The sequence below is a fragment of the Cariama cristata genome, unplaced genomic scaffold (assembly GCF_000690535.1).
Source record: "Cariama cristata isolate BGI_N322 unplaced genomic scaffold, ASM69053v1 scaffold9360, whole genome shotgun sequence".
Taxonomy (NCBI): Eukaryota; Metazoa; Chordata; class Aves; order Cariamiformes; family Cariamidae; genus Cariama; species Cariama cristata.
The window spans coordinates 15,698-34,354 of NW_009596368.1; the positions used below are offsets into that span (position 1 = coordinate 15,698).

The 18,657-nt window shown below is 41.3% G+C and overlaps 1 protein-coding gene across 1 annotated transcript in view; it reads right to left on the reverse strand.

Moving 5' to 3' along the window:
• Positions 1 to 251: 251 nt before the first annotated feature.
• Positions 252 to 18,657, reverse strand: part of SLC9A2 (solute carrier family 9, subfamily A (NHE2, cation proton antiporter 2), member 2) — a 22,159-nt gene continuing 3,753 nt past the window's right edge. The window contains 9 exon segments of the mRNA XM_009705752.1: positions 252 to 837; positions 2,929 to 3,019; positions 4,922 to 5,053; positions 5,947 to 6,043; positions 6,635 to 6,796; positions 8,270 to 8,340; positions 9,663 to 9,752; positions 12,569 to 12,771; positions 14,100 to 14,317. Of these exon segments, the coding sequence (XP_009704054.1) occupies positions 467 to 837; positions 2,929 to 3,019; positions 4,922 to 5,053; positions 5,947 to 6,043; positions 6,635 to 6,796; positions 8,270 to 8,340; positions 9,663 to 9,752; positions 12,569 to 12,771; positions 14,100 to 14,317 (1,435 nt within the window). The 3' untranslated portion in view covers positions 252 to 466.

The window sequence follows — 18,657 nt, forward strand, 5'->3', positions numbered from 1 at the left end:
TGCTCATATTAAAGCTCTGGTTAAAACAAGTTATTATTTGATTATAAATAAAATCTGAAATGATACAAAAATTTTTTTAAGAATCCATTCATCAGCGGGCTTTCAACAATGATTTTCAATGGATAACTGGGTATTGAACCTGCATGACTTGGTTCCACAAGAGATGATGCGGTAAGGCACATTTCCATCCTATCTCAATAGTGGAAATAATGTAATTAAAGCATTGCCATAATTTATTTATAAAAGAGATGATTTTTTTTTTTAATGTCTTCAGCTTTGCAATTGCTCCAGTATTCCTTTCACTTAGTTAATGGCATTGACTTTACCCAAATGGAAGTGGTTAGATCCACATTAAGGCTTGTTTTTTTCTTTTTTTTTTAATGGATCCCATAGCCTGGTCAGATAGTTTAGAATTCTAACTTGATACGTCCACGGTTTATTACCAATAGTTCTCTTTTTGCTATGTTCAGTACGTCTGGTTCTCAGGCTTATTTCTCTGCCTTTCCCCTTGCGATGCCTGCCTAACCAGCCGTGGTGGTGGCGTAGGTCTTGCTGACCCGTGGTCTGCAGTCAAATCTTCCCTGCTCAAAGTGCCAAATCTTGGTCTCGTCAGCAGCGGCTGCCTGAACCCAACGGATGGCTGAGGCAAAGCGCTTGGCTCCTGCTGCTCTCCTCGTCGGTCCTGGCTCCCGTCAACCTCGTTCTTCCACTCCACTCGAAACTCAGGCAGTGGCCTCTGCTGTCTCAGTCTCTGGTCTCTCAAGATTTTCCCTGCTCTGGGTCTTAGATTGAGCACTGTGGTAGTGGCATCCATCTCAGAGTCACTGCTGTCACCCACTGTTAATTGAAAACAAAATTAAGATTTTAGGTGCAGGATATTACTGTTTCAGGAATATTTGACTAACAGCACACTGAGCACTAGCAGCCATAGGAGAAAGTTTACCCGTGTTTTCCAAATTCAGTGGTTTCTCATTAGACTTAGTAATGTACACTTAACTCTCCCAGGACAAAGGGTAGATTTGACTTACAAACATCCCTCCTCTCAAAACTGTGATTTTTAGAAAGCCCTCACTCAGCTGCTCCTAAATTGCCAAGTGCCCCCCGTTTGAGCTGACATTTCCCCAGTTCTGGCTCTGGACATGGAAAAACCTGTCTCTCTCAGAGATACTTGGGGTCTACTCCCCGCTTACGTCCAAGCAGGATACAAAAAAGAGCTTTCCCACCCTCACAACCCAGAGGCACTTCCAGAGCATGACACGTACAGGGGCACTAGAAACTTGACTTTGGAAAAGGAGCATCAATACTCCACCAAGCCAAGGATCTCTCAAGGTCAACGTACAGATGGGAGGAAACATCTCATCCTTAATACGCCTGAATGTAAGATATCAAAGAAAATCCACAGGGCAAATCTCACAGGTTGCAAGTGCTGCAGACTCCTTCACCTTCTCACAGCAAGGTAGAAAATGGTCAAGGGAAAGCTGGCATAATCATTCTGGGAATGGTCTTAAATGATCGCTGTCAGGTACACCAAGCTGGGAACTTTCGGGATGTGTACATGTGCATATATTTTCCCCAGCAGACTTCTTTTAAATTGATTAACATCTTCATCAAAACTTGCGCGCTTCAGTCATTGGATATTCATTTTAACAGTCACTTACGAATGCCTCAGATTTGTTCTTAGACTTAAGTCAGATATGTTTTAAATACATCAAAGCAAAGAATTGTGTATTGTGCAACAGTCATAAGAACAACTTCCATTAGTAGCCTACATGTTATTTCTTTTAAAAAGGTGAGGAAGAGGTCAACAATATATATCACCACATAATTGTCCATTCACCCAGATAATTATATATCAAGGAAGGTCTTCATCAGACTGTGTTTGCAGGCTTTTTCCCCCCTAAATATGTCAAATAATATATTTTTTGACAATTGAATAATCTGGAGGCACATTTCCTCTTTAATTCTAGGTGACAGTAGGTGACCTCTGCAGACAGAACTACAGAATAAAAGGCATCCTACATTCAGGAGAGCAAAAATGTAATTATTAACAGACAAAAACATGGTCTACTGCTAAATTACTTTGGAAGAGTGGGAAACTAATTGGGGTGGGGATCAGGACATTTTAGCGACTGTGCAGATTTAATCTTCCCAGCAAGAGATGTTGATGGTTGCTTGTCATGAAAGGACATTCTTCTAAGCATGGTGTAAGCATGGTAATAATCAAAAGTAATATATAGAACTGGGCAAAGTTTTCACATCAAATTGTTGTCTTCCTCCAGATTATTTTTTTTTTTTGTTAGAATTGAAGAATTACGGTATGAAACATTTGTGAGTTTCAGCAGAAAACAAAAATTGACATTTTGGTTGTAAACCACAGCATTTTGAGAAGTTCTTCCTGAGAACTATAAACCAGACCTCATGTCATCATTCTGCTCTCTGGTTTGCTTCTCAGAGCAGTGTCCTCTACCCTGACCCCAGTGAGAAAAGAAACCAAATAGGTTCATAAGCCAAGAGGCAGATCTGGACATTATGGAATAAAGACAAGGAGAATGAGCCATGGCAGTGTTTCTGGTGCAGAAGCGTTTCAGGCTGCTGCGTGCTCCCAGGAGATGTGCTGGGAGGACTCCACTACTACGCCATCGAAACTGAGAAAGCCCCACAAGACCCTGCTTGCTGGGGCATTCCTCTACACTCCAATACCTGCTTTAGGAGCCATCGCTTTTAATGCTCTAAGACCCCTGCTAAATATCCAACACCTAGAAATATGCTATGAAGGTAACTAGAATGAAAGCATGTGCACATAAAACATTTAATATTTATTTGAAAATTAATATGCTGATTTCTTTACATCATCCCTGGGAAAACTTTCCTTCTATGCAGGTAAAATGACTGCAGCACAGTAAGAGACAGCAGAAAATTTTTCATTACCTTTGGAAGATGATTTATTTCTCACTCGTAGTTTCTCTGGGAGTTTAGTGTTTTTAGGAAGTGAAAGGAATCGTTTTGTATTTGCAGCAGCCTGCATGCAAAGAAATATAAGATATGTTAAGTTACTGCAGACTGACGTATCTGCATAATGTATGTTAAGATACACGACTGAGGCTTGAACAGGTTTATGTATCTAAAGGGCTGGAGAGTAGTTTGGGATTAGCTAATATGTGATCTTTTACTACACACTCAATTTAATGCTGATTGCTGGTTGAGGTTTGTGCTAACTAAGGTAAAGACTGAGTAATCTCAAGCAGCTTAATCAAAAGAAAGCCTAGTGAGATCAAAGTTAATAAACATATGCTCTCTCACCTCAACCTTACCTGTACAGGTTCTCCTAAGGAAGGCAAACACTGCAGGCCTGGCACCACTTCAGGCAACGCCAGTTTGAAACTTTTTATTAGTCAGCTGCAATAATTAGGTTGAGACTGAAGCTCGGGCACAAGAACTAATCTGTATTCTGATCCTGCAAGCGCTTTATACATATAAATGGCTTTATACAGTTGACTAGTCACACCGAAGTTGATGGGGAAGTTAGGCACCAGCATGATCATTTACCAGGTCAGGGCATAAAATCCTTGTTTTCCCAAGACTGAGCTCCAAAGGCCCCGGGAGCAGAGCACACCTCATACTTCCTGGAACATAAGAGGTACTTTCCAGGACAGGTTGCTTTTTTTTTTTCTTTTGAATTCAAGAGTTTCTCAAGGGCATCCTTTCTTATATTTGTTACAAAGATTTTTTAAAACCTTTCCAGTCTACCAGTTCTCCTCTGCTTGTACCATTCATTGTTGCACAATCAAAGGGAACCTGAAAGGAAATTTATCTTCCATCAGAGATTTTTCCTCTTTGGATATTGTTGTGCTGCTCAGGACCACTATGCTTCCCTCTGTGGTGGATTTATGCAAGGATAATTATTTTAAAAATTACAGCCTGTGCATTTTAAAAAGCTGTCAGACACCTGTTTCTCTCCCTGCCCCAAAAATGTCTCAATCTTGCTGAGTCTCTTCATTATTCCACCTAGTAAATCATTTATTTGTATGACAAAGACAACATATGTAACTGTGGTTGAGAGGGAAAAAATCATTCAGGAACAGACTTATTGTCACAATTAACACCACAGTATCCCTGGTAATCATGACAAATGAGACATAGCACTTATTGGAAGCATCATTCCAGCCTCAGCTGCTGAAGGACAACTGTATCAATGAAGACAACAGTCACTAAGTATTCCTGTAACATGAAAACACATATTTATAGGATAGTAAATTTCCCTGATACCTAAAATGGGAAGATGATTTGGGGGATCACCCTCCCTGCTCAATCAGTGTGGTCCATTCAAATATGGTCTGGAGTTTACAGTGAAGGTATTTGCAGGATTGCCTCAGAGAGCCAAGTATCATCATACCACAGCATTTCTCATAGGCAGAAGGGGTTTTCCTATTCTCTGTCAAAACCTGAAGTCCTGACTACATTTTATGAATACTAAAGACCCCACAAGGTTTTTCAAATGAAGAGCTCACTCTGACTGACTCCATTAAAAGTTCTCTTTCCCGTACTTTGGAGCATGCTGTAAGTAGTTTGTTTACCTCAAAGTCATTTTCGACCTCAATCATCCATGCTTCATCAAAGTACTAGTAGAGAATACTGACCATCCCTTAGCAGTACACTGTGTACAGAGCCTGTTCAGCTCCAAGATAAATTATGGCAGCAGATCCCACTCCCATATCACATTCTACCAGACTGAAGCTCTGCTGAAGGGGTCAACACAGATTAAGGGGCCCATGTGTGCAACTCAAGGTGTAAGTGTGACATGGTATGTGCAGTTGTCTTCCAAATTCAGGATTTATTTTTTTCTGCATTTCAGAAGTTATTTTTCTGCATGACATTTAGCTACAACGAACTGCTTTCTGTAGAATAACCAAAATGCAAGTACCGGTCTTTCTCTTGACAGGCTGTTCGTTTTCCTCAGGCTTTCCCTAAGGCTGTGCCGGCGACGGATCAGAATTTCTTTGGCCTGCTTTTCACTTGCATCTGCAGCCAGGCTATGTCGGTTATATGACATTGTCTGAAATATAAAAGCAGTGGTCACGTTCTGAAAAGCAAAATGTCAAATGTGTTGAACTATACGCACAGTGCAAAACAGACTTTTTGCTTTAATGTTTTAATAAGCATCATAAATCCTTGTGAACAAAATCATACTGCAGATGATTAAGAACAAGAACAGTAATTATGCCAGCATTTTTTTAGTCATCTGCTTTACAAGCATGTGTTTTGTTTGTTGTTTTTTTTTTTTTTAACCTGCTGATACTTATAATGAAAGAGAAATTGGAAAAAGCTGGCTTAATACAGAGTTTACCCCCATATTGTACTAGCTCAGTCGATATGTCAATAGAGGACATTTGAAAGCGATAAGATGAGTCACCCAGGGGGAAAGTCATTTTTACCTCCAGCAAGCTGAAGCTTGCTCCACTTTTGAATGTTTTCCAAGGGCTCAGGCATTCAAACTACTTAGCCACAGGAGGGTAAATGTGAAATGTCCTTTTGCTTTTATTTCACTATTTTTCCAGCTCATCACCTCTGCTCTTAATACAAACAACTTCACAACTGGAGGCAAATGGGAAATCTAATCCCTTATCATGAAGTGACCAAAACACTGATATAAGTGGACAGTGTTGGGTTGAATTTGCACCTATGATCCTTTTTAAATAATGTAAGTATATTGCAGGTTATATGACAAAAACATTAAGCTTTATCAATAGTATAAGATTAACATAAAGGAGCATGAATACGCTGCTGTACATATGATAGGACATGGATTCATAGGCAATAGAAGTAAATAACAGCATTAATTATTATGCTATGGTACCGCAGATGTACTAGCCCAAAGATATGTTAGGAAGGTAATCAGTATATTCAAAGAGCAGTGGGATATTTAAGTATGCAAAACTTCATCCTTACTCGATGTCGTATTTGGTAGAGATTCTTTGTTAATATTTCCCGCATATTTTCCATTTCAGTGGGAGAAAGCGGCTTTATCTTTCCTTCATGATATTCACTGTGGCAGGATAAAAAAAAGGAAAATAGGGGAAAGAGAGAGAGAGAAAGAATGGTTTTATTTTTATGATTGGGAATTACATTTCAACTATTTCCTTTGTTAGAGATGCAAACAACATTTCAAAACAACTGAGGAACAGGTGAAAACGTAACATGTCGGAATGAAATCTTGATCTCATTTGAGTCAGTGGTAAGGCTCAAAATTCAGTCTCCAAAATTTGATATAAATTACTTTAAATTGTAAATTTGATTAAGGTACTTTTCAAAATGCCCCTCAGGCTTCCCCTGTAGCTATTTGCAGCAGGTGGGCAGGCACTGGTTCAAATCCAGCTCTGCTCTACATGGCAAATCAATGTTCCCATGAGCAGCTGCCCTTGTAAAACTACACGCTCCGGAAAAGCACGGCTCACCGAGCGCTTCGTGTGTGAGCTGCAGGCAAAGCACTCCTGTTTTGTATCCGCTTACTGTTCAGGTGACATTTGGACGCAAAGTGTCCTAAGTCAAAGTGATTATTCCTGCCTACAGATTGGGCTGTGAAATAAATTACGTTACCCAGCCAAAATCCTTGGCCACGCCGGCATCATTTGCTTACCTGAGAGACACCGACGATGGGACCTTGCTTATCATTCCGCTCTCTGCCATCTCAATGGCGTGTTTGATTTCCAGCTTCTTGTATAAAGAAACAATGCTGGATTTGGGCTGGTTCTCCCGGATTAAAAGTCTTCGCAGGTATTTATTGTCAAACTTTTTAAACCTGTACATGAGGCAAACCAATCCAACCAGTTAATTTTTACTGTGCGTAGTTAAGGAAAGTCAATATACTGTAGCTAATGCAATTGTGAAGGAGTTTATTCCCTGGGAATGTGTCTCTTCATATTAACAACCTACTGCTGAGTAACCTAAAAGAAGGTCAAGTTCATCTTTGTTTCAGATATATAGTCTTATTCTGTGTTTTGGTTAATACGTTAATGGACAGTCTCCCTAGCAGCAAATTTTAACTTTGAGGTATTCTGTGTTATTAGACAATATTATTTTTAATTCTCCATTTTCATCGAGACAAAGAGAACATTAAATATTTACTGTAATAACAAATAAAAGGTCTAAATTTGCACCGACTGCTTTTTCTTTGAAATTTTAGCCTGCTCTTGTAAAGCTTTGGAAGCTCTCCTTTCCTCTAAAGCAACTGCAACCCTCTTGGACGCTTAGTGAAAAAATATTGATTACAGCTGGGACGATTTTGTTTGTCTGAAAATATTTTGCCCTCTGGCCATTCTGAAATTATTCTTGAATTTGAGTCTGAAGGTCATGAAGTGGTGGGACCCTCCTTTGCTCTGTAATCTGTTAATTAAAGATCTCACACAGAATGGAGGAGAACCTGGCGGAGCAAAGGAAAGTTGTACCCATGTCATGCATCTGTCAGGAGAGTGTCCTCACTGTGCTGCCCTCAAGGCATTTGGAGAGGGCTCTTCTCAGCCCTTCCTGCTGGTGCTATTCCTCTTTCTATAAAACACTTAAATTCTTGTTGGAGCAGCGACTAGAAGGTGGGGGAGCAATGCCCACACTTTGGATCTGAAGGATTTGGGTGTAAAAGAGTGTACTTTTGAGAAAAGGGAGTTAGATCCAAACCAATGATGACGATGATGATTCAGCAGCTAAAGTGAAAACATGAATTATTCAGGTATTGCCAGTGGTAATCTTCTTAACTGACACTGTCTTAAATAATACCATCAAGAACTGTGGAGCTGCCTGCCATAAGGATCTCTCATGCACCTGATGCCAACTGGTGCCTTGACCTTTCCAGAGAAAGTCCCCAAACTTTTGCATGTTTCCCATCAAACAGGGAACTAACCCCGCACTTAACACCGCAGAGACATACAATTTGCAGGAGGAAATCCAGATGGGATGAAAGGCGCAGCAGACATACAGGAAATGCTCTGAAACAGAAACAGGGAGAGGACACGCACCCTCAGATGGTACCATACTTTACCCTGGGATCAGAGGGTTGCCTTTCTTCCCAGCTGGAGACTTTGTTCTACTTGCTTGTGGTTTAGTAAAAAGACATTGTTTTGCTGCTTTCCCTTTGTAACCCACACGTTCTAAAAACAACCGTCCACTTTCAAGAATAAAATGCCGAAAATGAAATATGATGCCCAACAGCCTTCATTCATTGCTGCTGAGCCAGTTCAGCCTCTCCTGTATAACAAAGAGTTTTAAATGCCATTCTTACTTATCTCTCCAAAAGTTGTGACCCCAGTGTCCACACACATCTTCAATTCCAGTCTTCACGTGGTCAAAGAACTAAAGGGAAACATCGATTCATTACAGAAACTTGGAGACATCACTTGGTTTGCCCTTAGACATTAGGAGTTTCTAACTTCAAAATACAAGCATTTAGTCAGAATTCAGGACGATGCTTCAGTTTAAATTTAGTCTAATCAAACTCAGAGACAGACTCTGTTTTGTTCCCCTGGAGCTTCCTTAGCTCACAGCCCCAAAAGGACAGAAGTTAGTTGCCAATTTCCTCAATGTCAGTCTTGCTCAGCTCCTGCCTGAATTTGGAGGTTTTCCCCATATTTTCTCTTAAGTTCCCTAACCACTCAGGGCTATGCCTGGGACTTCTCTCAGGACTCTTCCCCAGGCCTGACAGTGAACCAGGTATGACTTTGTGGAGGAGAGAGCCTGAGTGGGCAGCAGCTCCCCACATCCCCTCATCAGCATCGGGGCCCCTCAGGAGGCACAGGACAGAGCTGAGATACCCAGCATCAGGTCCTGAGCTCCTATTTTAGGGAACTGTGGTCTAGCCTCACCTCAAAGTGTCCAGATCATCCAATATTAGAAACATACTCTCTCTCAGCCTATTATGAATTACAAAAGAATGAATCAGTTCAGCTAAGATCTCACTTGATCGCCAGAGGCAGCTCATTTGCTTTTAATTCAAGTACCATGGTAAGGGTCTCAAACTCAGGGGGAAATCCTGGTAGGAATGTCCAAAGGATAAGCTTTAAAAGGACAGACTTTTAGATGTTTAGATTGACTTCTTTGCTGAATGTGGCCCTTATTATTTCTCATTTTTTGAATTTCAAACACCTGCCACAGGTATGCTGCAAGGAGAAATACATTCAAGAATATGCATGGCTAATAAACTGCAGTAATTGGGAGATATACACGTACCAAATACAAATCCATAAAGAGGCTAATGATGTGAGAGTTAACCAAGTTTAAGAGTGTGTTTAGGAGGAGTTTGCATTCGTTAAATAAGACTAACTCAAATGCAATTTAATGTAATTAAATTGGCAAAGGTTTCCTAATGTAGCCAAGTTCTAAAATAAGATGTATCTCACATGTGAAACAAACTACAGAAAGTTCATTTACCTCAAGAGGTGAACAATTAAGAAGGTGAAGATTCCAAAATAATTGTACGTAATAATGTTAATTTTGGTAATTGCCAAAGGTTAAATATAAGCTTTGCAGTTACTGTGCTTATAACAGCTACCAAAAAGAAATCTAAAAGAGCGTGTGCCTCTCTGTAATACTCTATGCTGAATCCTTGTCTTACTCAAAGCCAGTAGGAATTTCATCTATATGAGGGTTTCACCTATGACACTGAAGCTGCAACATACCCTGTTATAAATTTCTTCACTGACAGCAGGCTGCTTTTTATTTGACCTTTTGACGTCAAGAAACTCCACCAGTGGGCGAATTGTTATTCCCTGTGAAGAAAGGAGGGGGAAAAAAAAAAAAGCAAACAGTTCTGGGTTTTTTTTCCATAAACATAAAGAAAAAACAAAGCCTTTCAGTCTTTTCCATCTCTTTCAGAGCATTGAAAATGGCTGTGGATACCTTTTTAGCTCTGGATACCCTTTAACCTGCCTAACCCCAAAATCCAGCCCGACACAATAATTATAATAATGAATTCACTCTGGTGATTAGCAGGTGTTGCACTTAGCTATGAAGTCCTTGTCAGCACACAGACTCCACTAATGCAACCGAAGGAAGGAAGGGGCTCCCTAGGGCTGAGAGGTCCAAGAGGGGCAATCTGACAAACCCCATCAGGAATACGTCACTTACCCCATCCATAGTATTTTTAAACCTCTTTTTCAGTTCTGTTATATATTAGAAAAACCCTCACTTGTTTTCAGAATTAACAAACAGATCCCCAACATTTCAAAGCAAACACAAAAAGTCCTCTTTTTTAGTGATTACTTCCAAAACAGGTACTCAAAGATGTGTCAACAGGAGCACTAAAATTGCTATTCAAGATTGTGACACTATGACTTTTTGTCAATATGTGTCCTTGCCTTTCTCAGAGAAAGAACAAAAAGTTTTGGCTATCCCAGAATGATATAATGGTTTTGAACAATTATTTGTGGAAGAATTGACGTCATTTGTTTATTTGTATAGGCGTATGGGCACAGGGGAGAGGAATGAATCTCTCATGGTGTTGAGATCAGTCTCTACCATCCCAGACAACCAGGTCACATATTTCTTTTTGTAAATGAATCGAACTTTATCTTAAAAGTAGTTAGGTTTCTTTGCCCCATTGCTCATACTGGAACACTCATCCTGAACTTCATTGTTCTGATAATTAGAAAGCTGCTGCTTAATTGCATCATGGTCACTTTGTACTGCTTTGTTCTTGTGCCCACATTTGTCTTTTTAGTTTAAACAGTGTTCCTCCTTCTCTGGTGTTCACTCCCTTCTATAAACAGTAATTATATTCCCTCTTCTCCGTCATTTTGCTAAGGCCAAGGCATCCTAGTTTCCTTTCACATGACACGCTTACCAGTCCCATGATCACTCTAGAACATGACACTATTCTCTGATGGAAATACGTGTCTCGGTGTATCTTAAGATCAGATTTGCCTTTCTTCTGTCTCCCACTGCATTGGTGGCTTAAAGTCTGCCCCATTATCAACTAGTACAGCTGTGTCTTTTTCCCTTTCTATTTTTTTCCAAACAAAAGGTTCTCATTTCATAAGAGAAATCCCTAGTAAGAAAGTCCTAGCAAGAACACGTTCACACTTACTACTGTTCAATTTCATTCTGTTTCTATCATATTGGCCCTCAGTTATTCTCTTCTTTCTACATGGTACCCCATCTTGCTGTCACACCTTCCAAAGTCTGTCATCAAGAAACATCAACAACAAAAAACTCCTATGTTCATGTGCCATGGTCAATAACAAGAATATTAAGAGAAACCATCCCCAGGAACCATCCTTGAGGAATTCCATTAACAAAATCTCCTCAGCCTATTATCTGACTAGGGTGGTCAAACGCTGGAGCAGGTGCCCAGATTGTCTGAGGAATCGCCATCCATAGAGATATTCAGAACTCATCTTGACATGGCCCTGAGCAATCATTTAGCTTTGGTGGAGGCCTTGCTTTGGGCACAGGGTTGGACTAGAGACTCCCAGAGGTCCTTTCTGACCCAAAGGACCATATGCTTCTATTTCCCTTTACAGGAGAAACTGTCAGCTCCTTCCTCATTCACTTTACAATCACCCTAATGTCAAGTTAAACCTCAATTTAACCAGTAGTTAAGCTAACAATGTCCTCTGTAGCCTCCTCCCCCAAAGATTTTACAATAGTCCAGTTAGATGAGATGACTGCAGAAAAAAAATTTCCTTATCAAAGAATGATACCAGGTCTCCCTTTGGTAAACCACACTGCAGTTCATAACACATTCCATTTACCTCCATATTTTAAATTATTCTATCCTTCAAAATCATTTTTCACAGGTTACATGCTAAGGTCAAACTAACTGACCTCCAGCTGCTCCAGACACCTTTTCCCCTTTCCCAATCATGAGCACAGATACTTGCTGCTTCCCATGGCACCTTTATCCATGTAAAAGGTAGTCTAAAAAAATACAATTTTTCCCACAGACCCGAAATTCCATGTACTAGCCTCTCACATGTCTCCCACCACTCTGGATAACAACTAGCCCAACATGTTTATTTAAGGGGCTGAGCCTCCTCTACCTTTTGCTGGTTTCACTCACTTTCCTCGGTCCCTCTTGACCAAGCCTCCACAGCCAGGTTGACACCAGAGACAAGTTCTTCATGTTCTTCCACACACCTGGTGCTTTTGGATGGGTGTCCAGCTGGTTTGCAGCATCGCTGCCTAACACCCAAACACCCCCGTTCACCTCCCAGCGCCCTCAGCCTCTTCCATCTCCTGCTCACTGGGCACCGTATCCAACACCGCACTCCTGAGTAAATGCACAACTTTAAATATTCTAACAAGGACTTAGGGCTGGGGCTGTACCCAGATTATCTTTTATCTCTACTCCAACCTCACTAGGTCTTAAATGCTTAATACTACTTAGATGTTAGCTTAAGTACTTAATATCTGGCATACTTTTGCTACCTGTCTGCAGTCTGCATAGCATTTTTTTAAGAACTATGACCATGGAGAGTACCTTCAAGTATGTTCCTTCCAGTAAGTTAGGACATTTGTTTTTCTACCCACTGCTTATTTACAACCTGTCTGAGAAAAAAGAAGTCCAGAAGAGGAAAGGCATTACCTGAATGAAAACGGTAAAGAATATCACCACGATAACAGCAGTGATGAACAATTTCTTCCTGGGAAACACAGCAGGAGGAAGCAGAAATACAAGTGAAAAACAAATAGCTCCTCGGAGGCCTCCATAGGCGATAATAAACTGGTCCTTGAAAGTGAGAGGAATTGTCCGGAACACATTAATGATCTGAGTCAGAACAAAAACACCTGAGAGAAAAAAACAGAAACAGAGGGAGGAGGGAAGAAAAGGGAAATTAAATTACACAGAAATCCCCCACAATGCTAATATTTGTTTTAAAACACGTCTTACCTATATATTATCGAAGAATTGAAATGTAACTTAGCAGCTTGAAAACACCATCGAAGAAAAATTTAAAATGCCTAAGGAACATCATCTTAAACATATTTAGTGAGCTAACCACCTCAGGTCAGCTGGATTTAGGACCTGAAGCAGCTAATTGATCTCCACAAGACAGCTATCTGCTAGAGTCTGCACCTCTAGAACAGCAATAACTCTCTGCATCAGTATAGACCAAGACTCCTAATTTTGTTCTTAATAGGATTTGAGGTGCTTTTGAACACTTTAGCTTGCCACCTCCATCAATCTGTGCTTTGAACCCTGCAAACTCCTCTTCACTCACTTAATTTTACTTGCACAGACAGGAAGGATGCAGGATTGGGGATGGAGGGAGAAGATGCCAGCACATGCTGCTGTAACGATGGCAAAGGCTCCAGGGATGTGGCAGTAAAGGTGTAAAGGCAGGAGAAGGGAGAAAGTATGGGAGTCAGGAGCTGTGGGGCAGTCAGGCTGCTTTTCAGCATGAAGTATTAATTGTGGGGTTGCAGGCACAGAAGGGAAGACAGTCCAGATTTCTGCACCGGAGGGAGATGTGGGAGCTGGAAGCAGGGGTGCAGAGGCAGATCAGAGCATGAGCTGCCTTTATGCACAGAGAGACCGAATCTTTACAGATGAAACCGGGGCGAGGGGCAGGTTTAAGACCTACGAGCCTGACCTGCACTTAGGTCTTGAAGTAAAAGAAAAAGAGCTAGTACTGCAAACTCACAAGGGATCAATCAGTTTCTTACAGGAATTTTTTTCTTCACAATATATACCTGAACAACACTTCAACTACAGCGTTTCCTGTTTTGATGCTATTTATGCCAATGACTGGAAAAATCCCAAAGCTAGCAAACATAAATTAAAAAAACCCCACAATCTGTTTAATTGTTTTACAACTGCTAATTCTTTTAAGCAAAATTTGCTTATTTGTACATAAATATTTACTTAAATACATGTACTCTGATTAACAAGCAGACTGCCTCTGACTTTAGATGGGCAAGATCAGGACCAAACTGATTTTTGGGTTCTGTTTTGGGGGAAGGTGGAAGTTGATCCTATCATCCCGGACATGATACAAATAAGGCCATTCTACAAGTTGATTGGACTTTGTCTAAATTTTGGCATTTTCTACTTGAGAAGAGGTACAAAGTTTCACTTGCAAGGAATACTGACACATAATCTGAGACTTGCTTACCCAGTGCCCTCCAGATTAAACAGAAAAGGAGGGTGAAGCTAACGAAGGCCCAGTTCCACTCATGGTTCTTCCCAACTGTCGACACTCCCATGAAGATGAAGATTAAGGTCTCACTGACACTGCTGAGCATCTTCATGAAATACTTTATTGTCGTATAGGATTTTTGAGAAACATTTTCCTCCACGTATTTATTCATGGTCATGGCACAAGCTGTAATGCTGAAAGGCAAACATTATCCTATATTTCATTGGCTTGATTTTTTTTTTAGCCTCTCTCATTTCTACAGAACATTACTCACTTTTCCATAGTTGGCTTTAAAATACAAAGCATAACTTATTCCATAACAAATCTCAAATTTATAGACTTGGTGAAACTGTTTTGGGCACAAGATTTTTTTTTCCCGCAGTGGGGAGTTTTCTGACAAGATGTCAGTATATGGAGACTTTTGTCACGTACTAAACCTACATGATCTGTGCAAGGGTCACTCAAACTCCCATGTTTTGAGGAGAGCCAGGGGCAGCCCTAGAAAACAAGGATTGCTGCTTCTATTGCTGCTGAGGGACATCAGACAGGACGGCAACTGCACGCCCTGGGGCTGGGCTTCCCTCCCTTCCCACCAGCAGCTGTCCCACCAAACCGTTCCCCTCCTCGATGGCAGTGACAGTAGCCAGTTCCTCTTTCCAGGCAAAATAAGCAGCAAGGCTACAGACAATTTGTCATCCTCCACCACTTTAGGTCACTGCTTGCTTTGCCTGTGCATAGGGCTGAATAGGAGAAAAACACCATCAGAAATCATGCTGATGCTGTTGTGCATGTAAAGCACCTATCAATGACTGAAATGAGCATCTTGGCTGATACATGAGCGAACAGACAGGGCTTACTGTAAGTACGCCTATGTGTCCGTGCTCTCAGCCTGTGTTAGTACACAGAGTTTCTTAATAAAGACTGACATTACTGGCTGTGTATCACTTGCTCCCTATGGTTGCCCATGGTGCAGGGATGACTGAGGACCACTCAGCTACGAAGTGTACAGGTTTAAGGATAGTTAGCAGAGCTGGCTGGAGGATAACCTCAAGGTCATGCCTCAGTATAGGGAAGCACAGTCTGAATTGCCTAATAATTATCAGGGTGGGTGGCTAAGGCAAGATGTGTAGTGAAATAGCTGTCGCTCCTGGTTCTGTTACCTAGAGTAAAAACGTGTCTTCTCTGATTTCCCAGTTAAAAACATTATACACACCCCTGTATGGGTTCTCAGTCAAACTACGTACACCAAACCCAAGCAGATAGAGAGATGTGTATGTTGTCTTTCTGAATACAGCCCATGAGGACTTGTCCTATGGTTATTTATCCCAGTTCCACCAAGTTTTCAGTTTATAATTATTTGCCAACATAGGGGATATTTCTTCCGACTGAAATCTCCATGCTTCTCTCTCTCATGGAGGAGGATGGTAGGTTTGCCAGCATCTCTTTGGAAAAAGCTGAAGAATCTCCCCTATCTCATCGAGATCCCACTCAGAAAGTCTTCTGTGGAGCATGTCCTGCCACTAAGCCAAGAGCCCCATCTCTGAACAACTCAAACATCCCTGAATGTGAGTGTAAATGGAAAGGCAGGGAGAGTTCAGAAAAACCTCACTGACATTATGAACACATAAGCCTAGGTTGTTTCTTCTAACAGAAGGGATTAAAAAAATTTTTTTTGCAAAGCAGAAAGAGGAATCCCAGAAGCAGCAGTAACTTCAAAAGGACCTTCACAGAGTAAAGTCTCTTAGCATTTTGCAAGAGGGTGTCCATAGCAGCAGCTGAGGCTGTAGTCACTGGCAGACTCTGAACATGTTTGTCCTAATTAATTATTAATTAAGTTAGTTTTGTCTAGAAGTTTCCTTCTCTTACATGCAGCCAGCATGGCCTGCTTTAGAAGACAATGGCCAAGATCTGAAATATGGTTGTAGATCTATGACTCCACCAACACATCCACATCCCCAAAGTGACTGGGGAGCCTTACTTCTGGGGGACAGATCTGGGAGGACACGTGGACACTGGAGGAGGACGGGGATTACTTCTCTGACCTCTTTCAGTCAACACAGCCCCTGCAGGCACATCAAGGTGAATAAATCCCAGGGAAGAGGGTCTGATGTGGGGACAGATGCAGTCCGATGGGGCAGGTAGTGGCTTACAAATACAAGTGGAGAGGGTTTGCTAGCAGAACAGTGCACCTAACCTGGCCTTCACCCCGCATTTTCATCCAGCTACGCTTGGTGACAGAGAGGCAGATCTAGTCAGCACAAAATGAAATGGCCATTGCCATGCAAAAACTAGCTCCAACCCTAAGCAAACTCCCAAGACTAAGAAGAAGGAAAGCTTGACTAAAACTACCCCAGACCCCCATCGGCATTCAGTACTGACATAATGGCCAGCTCTGTCCTCGTTGTCAGCTGATTTCACCACGGTCTGGAACAGAAAGACCCTCTGTGGCCCAAGAGCAGCGTGCTGCCCGGGAAGCAGAGCCCATCACCGTTATGTGGGATCCACCGTGGAAGAAACGATACAGATTTCATAAGCATGCAAGCTTCCTCCCTGCAACACGCAGTGGTTTCGGTAACGTTTCTAGTTTGAGGATGTGATTGGGACAACAGAGGTCCTGCATTTTTGCCACTACTGACAGACTGCCATGCTCTTCACAGCCCTCCTCCTTGTTCTGACCTTACAGTTGCCCAGACTGGGGACTTGTCATAGATCCCACCATAACGTATGTGCCTGTATATCTCAAGAAGAAAGTGGGAGAGGACCTGGGTCATGCATGGATTTTGTCCTGACAAGGAGCGATGACTTAGCCAAGACAAACACCCAAGCCTGTAAACTGTCAAACATTCCCAGGTTCTTCAGCTTACACATAGTTCTGGTGACCAACCTCAAAGGTATACGTGAAGAAAGGTCTCAAATCTATTTAACACTTTCACCCTCCAGAACTCTCATATTCAGTGGCAAACCAGCTCCTCACAAGCCACAGGCTGCACCGACGGACCTACAAATATCTCAGGTTATGTCGTGGGTCGTGACAGCTCTCCCCTGCGTGCACTGCTTATCTGCACAAGTACAACAAGTCGGAGGCATCCCAGCCACCTCCAGCTGATTGCACAGACGGTGGAGCTGGCAAGGGCAGGGGCAGCAAATGCAACAGAGCAAGGATGCACCGGGCAGGCTGCGAAACAGCCATTTCCAGACCCACGGTCGTTTCGGAGTTTCAAAGTTGCAGCTTACTGCCCGAAGCATTAGGGCTGTCAAGTCTGCATCAAAGACAGAACAAAACACTCAGTACTATTTATTACCTTCTTAAAATAAATAGTTTTCATTATTATAGTCATTTAGGAAAGCCCTGCAGCTTGGGGAGTGGGGAAGCGTGGTCTGGACGTGGTTTGTTTTTGGATCCTGAGGTAATGGAGACGCTGTAAATAGATGTCTGATATGAATCTGTCACCAGACTAATCAGGATCTTTGCAAGTTGTAACTTAAAACACCCACCATGCTTAACCACCAGAATTTAAAGGGACGACACTCTTTATGATATTATTTTCAGTCACATTTTGCTTTCATTCAGTTAGTGTCAACTAATTGATGAGTTGTTTCACCAGGATAACAAATAATGCTGTACTTTATTTTTCACTCTTCAGGTAAGTAATATTCCACAGCTAATCACTGCCCACTTTATGAATCTGATTATCTCTTCAGAGCACTTATTTACATTAGAAAAAAAAACCCAAACATTGAAATCTCTTTAATTTGAAAATAATTGGCAATATAGAGTTAGAATTTAACATAAAATAGATTTCTTTAAATATGCAATATTTTATATATATTATTGTAATATTTTCTTCCCATACTAAATTTTTACTGTCACCATAATCAAAGCAAAAGCTCAGGTGTATTTTACTTTACATTTCTTATCCACATACATTAATTCTGGCTTCCGCTTCTATGACCTGAGGTAGTTGCCTTGGTCAAGGAAGGGAGGGGGAAAAAACAGTTAATTGCAATTAACTTGCAACCTTCTGTGCTTCTGAAGAATAAAAGTCCTCCTGTACAAACAGAACAGTTTGTGTCATGACTGCAATAAACTAGGCCACTGGGTTCAATCCTCAAGTTTCCCTGACCTACTAAATTTACAGTAGTTTCAATGTTTGTTCCTTTCAGCCTGTTAATTCACTGCTGAAAAAAAAAAAAACAAAACCCACAAAACAAGAAACATATATTAATAGTTCTGCTGCTTGACAGCCTTTATGAGAAATTAGCAAGCAGAAAATGCAGCATTATAATTAGAAACAGAATCAAGTGAATAAAGTTCAGATTCACATCTGCATGTTTGAGACCCGTGATCCTGATTCAAGCCCGGCTCTAATTACAGCAGAAGCCCTCTCCTCTCCTCTCCTCTCCTCTCCTCTCCTCTCCTCTCCTCTCCCTCTCCTCTCTTCTTTTGACCGAAAAAAAAGCAGCTTCCTCTGCCTCTCCTTTCACTCCCTCATTCCAGTTGCTCTTTAGATTATTTCACATGGTTATGCCGAAT